This window comes from Primulina tabacum, chromosome 18 (assembly GCF_025594145.1).
Source record: "Primulina tabacum isolate GXHZ01 chromosome 18, ASM2559414v2, whole genome shotgun sequence".
In the NCBI taxonomy this organism is placed as follows: Eukaryota; Viridiplantae; Streptophyta; class Magnoliopsida; order Lamiales; family Gesneriaceae; genus Primulina; species Primulina tabacum.
Genome location: NC_134567.1, coordinates 25,782,599 through 25,795,628, shown reverse-complemented (window position 1 = coordinate 25,795,628; position 13,030 = coordinate 25,782,599). Strand labels below are relative to the sequence as shown.

The 13,030-nt window shown below is 39.0% G+C and overlaps 1 protein-coding gene across 1 annotated transcript; it reads left to right on the top strand.

Annotated features, from left to right (window-relative positions):
* Positions 1–2,824: 2,824 nt before the first annotated feature.
* Positions 2,825–5,166, top strand: LOC142533657 (TORTIFOLIA1-like protein 4). The gene is made up of 4 exons (XM_075640497.1): positions 2,825–3,707; positions 3,831–3,918; positions 4,350–4,744; positions 4,896–5,166. The coding sequence occupies exons 1-4, from the start codon at positions 2,913–2,915 to the stop codon at positions 5,016–5,018; spliced, it is 1,401 nt and encodes a 466-aa protein (XP_075496612.1). The 5' UTR covers positions 2,825–2,912; the 3' UTR covers positions 5,019–5,166.
* The last annotated feature ends 7,864 nt before the right edge of the window (positions 5,167–13,030 follow it).

Genomic DNA, 13,030 nt, shown 5'->3' with positions numbered 1-13,030 from the left:
CCCTATCGACGTGGATAGAACTGGAGTCTTTTCTATTACTGTTGGTCGATATGAGAATGCTAACTTCTGGAAATCGGGATCCCTAGACTAGGATTGAGTCTAGTCTTAAATGTGACGTCATGAGTCTAATTGACAGTTTATATTGAGTTATGTTGATTATGTTCCTTGATATGGTACATGATGAGTTATGTTCCTGATGATGGTACATGTTTAGAATAGGATTTATTCTTGATATGGATTTATATTCTGATTTGAATACATGTTAGACATATCTGTTATATGCTTTTATATTGTTTTTATGATTGCATGTATACATGATTTATACTGAGAATGTAATTCTCACCGGAGTTATCCGGCTGTTGTCTTGTTTGTATGTGTGCATGGCAACAGGTGGGATATGATCAGGGTCAAGAAGAGAACGAGGCTGGACTAGATAGCGTGGAGATCCGGGCTTTGAAGCAACTTAGGATTCAACAATGAGATATAGTTGAACCTAGTTGAATTCTTGTAGATAATACAATATTTGTATATTTATGTTTAATATGTAATTTAAGTTGAATTACATTACGTTTTCGCTGTGTATTTAAAAAAAAAAAATTAGACCCTGTGTTTATAATTACTGAATTATTCTAAAGACGATTAAGGAATGAATTAGCGTCCGGGTCCCGACACATCGTCTTTGTGTTTTTATCAATTCTGGTCATTTTTCTAATTTCTGGGATGATGTTGATTTTAAGTCGATGTGGTACTCACGTATGCATTAAATATCATAATAACACTTCTGACTAAAGTGAGTAAAAATGACAAAACGTGAAAGATATATGCACAACTAAGACTCTATTTTGAGTTTTTGACAATATAAATTACTAAAATGATCAACATATAAATAACATATATAAGGAAAACTTTAACTTTCTTTTATTTTTATGCGGACCATTGAAATTTTGTTATAAAAACTAGTGGTAGATCGATATTAAAATGGAATATTTCAACTTTTTATTAGAGATTATATAAATTTGTTGATAATTATGTCACAGAGAGGATGATTACCAGACGTTTGTCCTTGCTCGTAAATATTGCAAGATTTTAAAGTTGCCGAAAATTTAAACTCGTGACATTAGTGTTAGCTTTCTTTTTATGGTATTAATATTTATTATATAACCAATAAGTCGGTCTTTCTAAAATTTCATGGACCAAAATCTTTGAATAAAATCAAATTAAATCACAAATCTCAAACATAAAAAGCTTTAAAAAAATTGTAAATCCTTGCAAGTTATCGTCTTCGTTGTTCCCTCTATACGTATTTGATCAGACATTGTATAAATTATTTTGATTTTAAATTACCAAATCGCTGGATAATATTAAAAAATAAATTTATGAAGGCTCCATTAATGTGACATGATGATGAATCCTTCTACGGGCGATATTTAAAAGCCGACTAACTTTTATTAATTTTGGTATGATTAAATATATTATATTGGTTTTTATATTAATACATATCGATTTTGATGGTGATTATTAGATATCGGAATTCCATGGTTCTTAGATATTTGTCTCAAAGTTAACTATAATTTTGCAAAAATACAATAAATGGAAAACATTATATAAGTTTATAAATAGCATAGAAAGAAGTGGTAAGTTTTTTTTTTTAAATATATATTGATACAGTAATATGTTGTGTGCCGTACCTCGTCCATCTGATACCGATATCTTAAATTTGAGACAATATCTCGAATATAAAAGCCCAATTGTAACAAGCTTATCTTTCAACACACACATGTAATTTTGATATTTTGTCAACAAACCGTGTTAACCTATGTGTCTTTCTATGACGTGTCACTTATCTATTAGACATACAATTTTGATATGTTTTATTATATTCAAAGTTGAGTGTCATCTCAATGCTGAGCAGAAATGTGAACTAGGTTGGCTGATAAATTAACCAAATTTTGTGTATATATAATAATAATATGTAATATTATATAATAGTTGCACACCTCACAATAATCGTTTTGATCATTTGCCAAATCACACAAAAATTTCTTACAATTTTACCCTAAATTTTAACCAACATATTCTCTGAGTTAGATCTCAAATGAGTAAATTATCCTTTATTTCTCTAACATTGATATCTCTTTCTTTTTTCCCTAACTTATCTGTCAAATTTAATCTGTTATCAATTCTTATCAGGTTATTCGGACAATTTTTTAGTAATAATTTTCATATGCATTTATAATTAAATAAAATACATAAAATCAAGAGTTTAGTAAAATAAGAAAAATTATATTACAACTTCACTTATATAAATTAGAGTTAATTATATGGATCCACTAAAGTTTATCATAACTACAAAAAAAACAAAAAAACAAAAAAAAAAAACTTTGAGAATTACATTTACATATCATCATGTTTGTATCAAGCTTACATTACATCCATTAACTTTAAAAATTACATATAAACTTCTTATAGTTTTTTATATACCATACAATTATCATTTCTTATTCGTAATACTAAAGAGTATGGACATTTAAAAATTATAATAAATTATCTATTTAAATAAAAAAAATAAAGGAAAAAATTGGGAACGTGTGCAAAGTGGGTTCCATAAAATTTAACTGGTGCCCAAACGTGGCGCAGGCACTATTACGTTACGATAGTACAAAAATCTGGGCAAAAAATTTCCCTTTTCACTTTTTTCAGTAAATATACAGAGTACTCTCTTGCAATTACTTCTATTTTCACACTCATTGCCAACTTACAAGTACAAAATAAATAATTTCTTTTGCAAAATTATATATAAATATTCGAGACCAACTCAACTCTTCCCCATATATATTAACACTTCCCGTCTTCCCCATTCTAGACTCCACCGATCACCGCGCCACCTTACAGCTCAGGGTTACGGCAGCGAAATGGGAGTTTCGAAACAATCATCCGGCAGCCTCAAGACAAGAGTCAACATTTGTCTTAATAAGCTTTCCGACAGAGACACGCTTTCTATGGCCACCAATGAACTCGAAGGTATCGCTAGAGCACTCCCGAGTGACGATTTTGTACCTTTCTTGAATTGTATTTCTACTACAGACTCGTCGGAGAAATCCCCCGTCCGCCGCCAGTGCGTGCGTGTTTTGAGCATCCTCTCTGCCGCACACGGCGATGCCCTGTCGCCCCACGTCTCCCGCATGATCTCAGCCGTCCTCCGCCGTCTCCGAGACCCGGACTCCGCAGTACGCGCCGCCTGCGTTGACGCCATTTCATCAATCACTACACATGTTACCCAGCCTCCGTTTTCTGTCATCCTCAAGCCCCTCGTCGACGCGCTCTTCCAGGAGCAGGATTCGAACGCGCAGATGGGAGTGGCGCTCTGTTTATCCGCCGCAGTGGATGCGGCAAGGGAGGTGGATGCTTCAGAGCTTAGAAAGCTCTTGCCGAGAGTTCTGAAGTTGATAAAAAAGGACTGTTCCAAGGCAAAGCCTTCTTTGTTAGTGTTAACTGGGAGCATTGTAAACACTTGTTGTGTGAAAAATAAGAGCCTCTTGAGTTCTTTGGTTTACACCGCGGTCGATTTCCTGAGTAGTGAAGATTGGGCGGCGAGAAAAGCTGCGGCAGATGTTTTAGAGAAAGCGGCGGCCACGGCGGACAAAGATTTGGCTGCAGAGTTCAAGGGAAGTTGTGTCGCTGCTTTGGAGAGCCGAAGATTTGACAAGGTAACAAATTTTTACATTAATTTTTGTTGTCTCATAGTTTGACTTACATTATTATATTGTATAATTTATAATGCAAAATCTGAAAAGATTGATAATCTGGATTAATTTAAAACGCTGGGACAGGTAAAGGTTACTAGGGAGACGATGAATCAGGCACTGGAGAGGTGGAGAGATGTTCCTGACGTGTTGGAAGAGGTGACATCCCCTAAAGGTAATTTAGAATTTGTTCACATGTCAGTACTATTTTTTTTAATCTTGTTTTCTGTTAAATTTCTATTCCAAGGTTTGAATTTGTGCACTATACTCAGAATTTCATTGCATTCCGATGATCGAATTCGATGAATTCTCAAATTCGGCTGTTGAATGGTGCATAATTTTTGTGCTTGAACTTGACTTTGTATTTAATGAGTTGTTTTCAGATTAAAGACTCGAAATTGTGTGTTAAAATAGTTGTGTATATAAAAATGATTACTATATGTGTGAGTTTTGAATATGATAATATATATAGCATTGAATAAGAATGTAATTCAAATTGGTTAGGGTGGTCCTAAGTTTGAATCAAATGTGCTTACGCCTAGCGGATGCATAAATTTGTTGCGAGATTGAAACGAATATAATGTTACAATCATACAATATGATCAGGTAGCAGCTGCAGCAGCAGTGGGTACTCCCCGGTTCTGGTTTCGAGAAGTGTTTCGGCAGACAGGGGCTTGGTAACTCCCCAATTCAGAAAAGTAACTCCTACGAAATCGCCGGTATCGAGCTGCTCATCCACCGGCAGAAGTCATAAGATCATTGTAAGAAGTGACCAGGAAAAGAAACCTTGTACCTCGAAACCCAACATACCAGAATTGAGGAGAAACTTTCGGCCCCGAGTTGTCCCGTTCAATTTTAATAGCGATGATCTGGATGTGGGTTATGGAGATTCTATCCATGAAAAGCTGGGGACTCAAACGGAGTTCGAGGATTTGTCTATGATTTGTGATCAACTTCTACAGATTGAGAATCAGCAATCTACTTTGCTGGATATCCTTCAGGTATGTACCAGATAATTTCCCCCATTATGGGGTCAGGGACCCAGAGAAGATCATATTCTAGCTTGAAAAACATGTGTATGGGTTCGGGATATCATTAACAATTTGAATCGAGTAGAGTTGATCTGACATAATGTGCTGGTTTATTTTTCAGAAATTCATAGGAAGCTCCCAGAAAGGGATGAATTCCCTGGAAAAACGAGTGGAAGGGCTGGAGAAGGTGGTGGATGAAATGTCCCAGGATTTGGCAATTCCCGGCACCTGGAATTATATGTAGCATGATGGCTTAGGCTACCACCGAGCTTTTGAGCGCAAGTTGTTTTCAATGCCTGAAATTATTAGTTAGCACGGTGTATCAGCTGTGAGTTCCACGAGTTACATCGTCGTATAAAAGAAAAAATATATATATAAAGGTTTCTTTCTCATTTTGATTAGATGGACGAAATAATGGTAAATTTAGGGATGACAACTTTCCAACATGGATTTGGGGCCACGGAGAAAACCCGAAACGGAGATGGGAATCTCCGATTTTTTCGGGTTTGGGTTCGGGGCGGGTATAAGATTACTATCTCCATCCTCGAATCCGTCCCGAAAATAATATCAATAATAAAATAATAATATTATTAGTATTAATAATATAATAATAATATTATTTTTAAAAAAGTAATAATAATAATATTATTAATATTGATATTAATATTATCACTAATAATAATAGATAATAATAAGATTTGGTTTGAGAAAATCTCCGAATCCGTCGTCGTCTTGTTATATTAATATTTTTGAAACGGAGATGGGGCGGGAATGAGAAGTTGATCTCCGAAGTTTCAGTTTCGGAGATTCCTCGAACTCGAAAAAACGGGGATCGGGACGGTATGGAGGTGGGGATGGAACTCGAGGAGGGGGATGGGGATGGCAAACCCGCCCCCGTCCCCACCTCGCCTCGTCCCGCTCCATTGTCATCCCTAGCTAAATTGATGGATTTATCCGGTCTCAATCCTTTTTTTTCCCAGTCGATTAAAGATTTAATTGACTTTAACTAATTGATGATTCTATTGAATTCGAGAAAGCAGATATTTAGGAAGTGTGTATCGAATATTTGAGTTGGATTCACTCCAAATATATTATTTTTATCTTAAAAACACGATTGATAAAAACATACAAAATTCTTATGATATTGTTTTCTTAGTCAATTTTTTTGTGAGATAGATTTTCGATCCTATTTTGTCAATAAAAAAATGTTGAGTTAAGCATGTATGAATCGGAGTAATATTGAAATTAATGATCTCTTAAAAAGTTATCGTGTCTGTAATGCCCGGGATTTGCTACGTTATTAATCCGAAATGATTTGTTGATTAATTGATGTGATTATAGATGGAACGGATTAGACCGGGATAGGCGGAAATGAGATTTGAATTATGTGTGAGGATGGAGACTCGCGCATATGCGCGTTCATGCCGGGCGCATATGCGCGGAGTGGGCAGAGAACCTCGCGCATATGCGCGACAGGAATCCGCGCATGTGCGCGAGGGTACCCGAGAGTTGTGAAGAATTTTGAAGGACCTCGCGCATATGCGCCGATTGAGGGCTCGCATATGCGCGAGGCGCTGTGCATGCTACGCGCCGAGACATAGTGTCTCGCGCATATGCGCCGAGTGATGCCGCGCATATGCGCGAGACGTGGTGCTTAAAGAATCATGCCACGTTTTATAAACCATGCAATGTATATATATTCATGAGTCTTCATCCGTTTTAGAAAGGAAAAAAATTGAGAAAAGGAACGAGAATAAGTGTATCCTTACGCCTTTTATTTTAGGAATTTGAAGTTTGTGAAAGATCCGCCCGTCCTATTTTGAATCCGACTTCAGTACTGTGCTCCTATCAACCGAGGCAGTCCGATTTTGAATCCGCCCGTCCGATTTCGGATAGATTTGGATTATGGATTGATTACAGATTGTGTTGGATATCAGTTATGGATTGTAATTATTATCTGTTGATATGGTATTGACGGGGATATTCAGATTGTTCCGTTATGCCGTTGATTTTGAATTGAATCCAGATTGATCAGATTGGTATTGATTTGAGCAGTATATTGATATTGTACTCTTTGATATTGTCTTTGTCAGATTGAGTGTTGACAGACTTTGAATTCCAGACTTGAACGTTGTCAGAACTGCGATTAAAGAAAGGTATAAGTCAATGTGGTACCGGGAGAACGACTCGAGTAGGATATACTTGAGTTTCCCTAAATCACATACTTATTGTTATTATTTACAATGATTTGAATTGATATGCTTGTTCTATTGATTTATAGAAGCATATATTAGATGAGTATTAGACGAGTGATCTTGTGACATAAGTGCCGATAGTGATGGAATCGTCACTGGCACATTGCACATTGTCACAAGATAGTAAATTGGCGATAGTGCCACAGTCTGTGACGGATAGGTCAAGACACCGGATGTTTGGTTATATCGATTGAATAGAATTGGAGTTTATTCTATTACTGAATTCGATATAGGAATGCCAACGTCTGAAAACCGGGATCCTTAGACTAGGATTGAGTCTAGTCTGAGACGTGGAGTCACGAGTCTGAATTGGCAGTTTTATATTGATTATGGTTTCAGATTTTGATACATATAACTGATATCTGCTTCATGCTTTATATTGATTATATGATTGCATGTTTCATTGATTTATACTGGGATGTATATCTCACCGGAGTTATCCGGCTGTTGTCGTGTTTGTATGTGTGCATGGCAACAGGTGGGACAGGTTCAGGGTCGAGAAGATGAAGAGAGATCGGGATTAGAGTGGAGACTTCGGACCTTGATTAGAGATAGGGTTTGGACACTTGATATTTAGTTGTTAAACCTTAGTTTGAATGATTGTATATAGTACAAGACTTGTACTTTAATACTGACATGTATATTAGAATGTATTCTATTACGTTCCGCATTTAATACTGTATTTTAAAAAGAAAAAAATTGAGACCCTGTTTATTATAATTGATTAAATTGTCCCAAATGATGATTAAGATAATGATTAGCGTCCGGGTCCCCACAACATGTGGTATCAGAGCGATAGATCCTTTAGATTGAGATAGAAGCTAGTGAGCGGGGTAGATTGAGTTTTCTTTCCTGGTTTTGTATGCTAGCATGTTTATTGCTTCAATATTATATGTTTACCTGATTATCTGATTTGAATTGTAAATGTGTAATATTGAGAATGAATCAGAGCCGATTCCTTATCAGAGGTAAGATGATCAGAAAGGGACTGAAACAGATGTGTTTTAGTTGATTGCTAACCCTTTTGATAATCAGATATGCCTCCCCGACGAATCCTAGAACAGGGCAGTACTTCGAATCCTCCGATGGATGTGACAGCAACACCTATGGAAACACTATTGAAGAGATTTCAGTTATTCCATCCACCGACTCTGAAGGGTACTGAGACTTCAGTTGATTGCGAGAGTTGGTTAGATGACATTGAGATGCTGTTTGACTCCTTGGATTATACAGATGAGCGGAGAGTGAAACTGATTGGGCACCAATTACATGACGTTGCAAAGAATTGGTGGCTCACAACAAAGAGGGCATTGGAGCATCGAGGTACATTGATTACTTGGAAAGTGTTTAGAACTGAATTCTATCAAAGATTCTTTCCAGTGTCGTATAGAAAGGACAAAGGTGCAGAGTTTGCGAACTTGAGACAGGGTCAGCTGAACATTGAAGAGTATGTGGCCAAGTTCTCTACCCTACTGAGATTTGCTCCACACGTGGCTGAGAATGAAGAAGCCGTTGTTGATCAATTCATCAATGGCCTGAATCCGGAAATATTTACACTGGTGAACACGGGACGACCGAATAATTTTACTGATGCTTTGAACAGAGCCAAGGGAGCCGAAGCTGGTCTGATGAGACAGAAGGGAGCTTTGTTTGTACCTCCAGCACCGAGACCACAACAACCACCTCCCCGATTTGAGAGTGGTAGCAGCAGTGGTGGAAAGAAAGACTTTCTGAAAGCCAGAGGAAAGCAATTCAAAAGATCTGGAAGCAGTTCATCCAGTTCTAGCGGCTCGAAACAGACCGGTCAGGGCCAGAGTTATACAGGACCTTACTGTAGCACTTGTGGAGGGAAGCATTCCACTGAGCAGTGCCGAGGAGTGTTCGGCAGTTGCCGTATCTGTAGGCAGCAGGGATATTTTGCTCGAGTTTGTCCCCAGAGAGATGCTCAGAGATCACAGGGTGCCGAATCATCTGGATCAGCGGCACAGACTGATAGACGATCAACCGCTGTGCATTCATTCCAGCCAGCACCATCTCAGTCACAGCAAAGGCCAGGAGGTAGCCAGACAGTGAGCCAGCCTCCTAGACAGCAGGCCCGAGTATTTGCTTTGACAGAGGAGCAGGCTCAGGACGCACCTGACGATGTTGTTGCAGGTAACTGTTTTATTTCTGGTTATCCTGCATATGTACTGATAGATACTGGTGCATCGCATACATTCATATCTGAGCGATTTGCATTGATGCATTCATTGCCTATTGAGTCATTATCTGCTGTAGTGCCTGTCTCTTCTCCTTTGGGGACAGGTTTGATATCAGTGAAGTCTGTTAAATCTTGGATACTGCAGTATGATGGGCATGAACTTGAATTAGACTGTATTGTGCTTGGGTTGTCTAATTTTGACTGTATTATCGGTATCGATATGTTAACCAAGTACAGAGCCACTGTTGATTGTTTCCAAAAGATTGTGAGATTCAGACCTGAAATGGCTGAGGAGTGGAAATTTTATGGTAAGGGTTCTCGATCCAGAATTCCTTTGATATCTGCTATAAATATGACTCGATTATTGCAGAAAGGAGCGGATGGATTCCTTGTTTATTCAGTTGATCTACTGAAATCGAGTCCATCATTGGCGGACTTGCCAGTGGTGTGTGAGTTTGCTGATGTCTTTTCAGATGAGATTCCTGGATTGCCTCCGATTCGAGAGATAGACTTCAGTATTGAATTGATGCCAGGTACAGTTCCGATTTCGAGGGCTCCGTACAGAATGACACCGATTGAGTTGAAAGAATTGAAAGAACAATTGGAGGATTTATTGGCCAAGGGGTATATCAGACCGAGTGTGTCTCCTTGGGGTGCTCCAGTACTGTTTGTGAGAAAGAAAGACGGTTCGATGAGACTCTGCATCGATTACCGGCAACTGAACAAAGCAACGGTAAAGAATAAATATCCCTTGCCTCGCATTGATGATTTGTTTGGTCAGTTGCAGGGTTCATCTGTATATTCCAAGATCGATCTGAGATCTGGATACCATCAGCTGAGAGTCAGAAATTCTGATATCTCGAAGACTGTATTCAGAACCAGGTATGGACATTATGAGTTTATTGTCATGCCGTTCGGGTTGACGAATGCTCCAGCTGTATTTATGGGTCTGATGAACCGCATATTCCAGAGTTATGTTGATGATTTCATTATTATATTCATTGATGATATCTTGATTTATTCGAAGAATATGATTGAACATGCCGAGCATTTGAGAACTGTGTTGAAAATTCTGAGGGCTGAGAAATTATATGCTAAACTGTCGAAATGCGAGTTTTGATTGAGACATGTTGTATTCTTAGGTCACATTATTTCTGGAGACGGGATTTCTGTTGATCCTAGCAAGGTTGAGGCTGTGATCAGTTGGCCGAGACCGACTTCAGTACCCGAGATCCGCAGTTTTATGGGTTTGGCAGGATATTATCGTCAATTTATTAAAGATTTCTCGAGTATTGCCAAGCCAATTACTCAGTTGACTCAGAAGAATGCTCCATTTGTCTGGTCTGAAGAATGTGAGACCAGCTTTCTTGAATTAAAGAAAAGACTGACCAGTGCACCGATCTTGACGATTCCATCAGGTACTGGTGATTTTGTAGTTTATTGTGATGCTTCTCACCGAGGATTGGGATGTGTATTGATGCAGCGAGGCCATGTTATCGCTTATGCTTCACTACAGTTGAAGCCACACGAGACTCGTTATCCAATTCATGATCTTGACTTGGCAGCCATCGTCTTTGCATTAAAGATATGGCGACATTATCTGTACGGTGAATAGTTTGAGATCTATTCTGATCACAAGAGCTTAAAGTATCTATTTTCACAGTCAGAGATGAATATGAGACAACGAAGATGGCTTGATTTATTGAAAGACTTTGATTGTGAAATCAAGTACTATCCGGGGAAATCCAATGCAGCAGCAGATGCACTGAGTCGAAAGGTATGTTCCTTATCCTTATCGACGATTGGTGTTTCGAATTTGATAAAAGATTGTTGTTTGTCTGGATTAGCCTTTGAAACAGATTGTCAGCCTCTGAGATTATGTGCTATTCGGGCCGAACCAAAACTGATATTGCGAATCAAAGAGGCACAGAAAGTTGATCAGAATGTGCAGAATTCGATTGCTATGGTCAGAGTTGGACATCAATCGGAATATCAGGTTCGTGACGGTGTTTTGTATGTGAATAATCGTATTGTTGTGCCGAATGTTTCAGATTTGAGACAACAGATATTGACAGAAGCGCACAACAGTCGTTTTAGTATTCATCCTGGTGGCAGGAAAATGTATAATGATTTGAAGACACAGTATTGGTGGAAACAGATGAAATCTGATGTTACTAAATTTGTAACCAAGTGTCTGAATTGCCAACATGTGAAAGCAGAAAGAAAGAAACCGGGAGGATTGTTACAGAGTTTGTCTATTCCTGAATGGAAATGAGATCACATTTTCATGGATTTTGTGACGCAACTACCGAGATCCTCCAGAGGTTGTGATGCGATTTGGGTCGTGATTGATCGATTGACCTAATCTGCATGCTTTATTCCATACAAAATGACATACATATATGACCAGATGGCAGAGATCTATGTCAGAGAGGTGGTCAGATTGCATGGAGTGCCGAAGTCGATTGTTTCAGACCGTGATCCTCGGTTCACTTCGTACTTCTGGCAGAGTTTGCAGCAGGCTCTAGGTACGAAGTTACATCTGAGTACCACATATCATCCACAGACTGACGGACAGTCAGAGTGAACGATTCAGACATTGGAGGATATGCTTAGGGCTATAGTGCTTGATTTTAGCACTAATTGGCAAGATGCATTACCGCTTTGTGAGTTTTCGTACAACAACAGCTATCAGACGAGTATTGAGATGGCTTCGTTTGAAGCATTGTACGGTAAGAAGTGCAGATCCCCTCTTTATTGGGATGATATCTCTGAGGTTCCTGAGATTAGACCTGACATGATCAGAGATATGACTGAAGAAAGTGAAGCTGATTCAGAAAAGAATGAAGGCAGCTCAAGATAGACAGGCCAAATATGCCAACATCAGACGACGACCGTTGGTATTTGAGGCAGGAGACCGAGTATTCCTGAAGATTTCACCTTTCAGGGGAGTTGTCAGATTTGGCAAGAAAGGAAAGTTGTCTCCACGATTTATTGGGCCGTACGAGATTCTCGAGAAGATAGGAGATCGTGCCTCTCGACTCGCATTGCCGCCTTCTTTATCTGAGATACATGATGTCTTTCATGTATCGTCACTACGGAAATACCTGCCTGATGCTTCACACATTATGCAGCCAGACGAGGCCGAGCTTGATGAGACATTAAGCTACTTCGAAAAGCCGATTCAGATTCTTGATCGGAAGGAAAAGCAGCTCAGAATGAAGACAATTTCTCTTGTGAAAGTTCAGTGGAGTCGTCACGGTGTCGAAGAAGCTACCTGGGAGATGGAGTCGGACATGAGACAGAGATTCCCATAATTATTTCATTGATGTAAGTATTTTATTCAGCTTCTATTATACATTCCTTCCTATTGATACGATTGATTGCCGGTGATTTCGGGGACGAAATCATATCTTAGGGGGGGAGAAATGTAATGCCCGGGATTTGCTACGTTATTAATCTGAAATGATTTGTTGATTAATTGATGTGATTATAGATGGAACATATTAGACCGGGATAGGCGGAAAGGAGATTTGAATTATGTGTGAGGATAGAGACTCGCGCATATGCGCGTTCATGCCGGGCGCATATGCGCGGAGTGGGCAGAGAACCTCGCGCATATGCGCGACAGGAATCCGCGCATGTGCGCGAGGGTACCCGAGAGTTGTGAAGAATTTCGAAGGACCTCGCGCATATGCGCCGATTGAGGGCGCACATACGCGCGAGGCGCTGTGCATGCTACGCGCCGAGACATAGTGTCGCGCATATGCGCCAAGTGATGTCGCGCATATGCGCGAGACG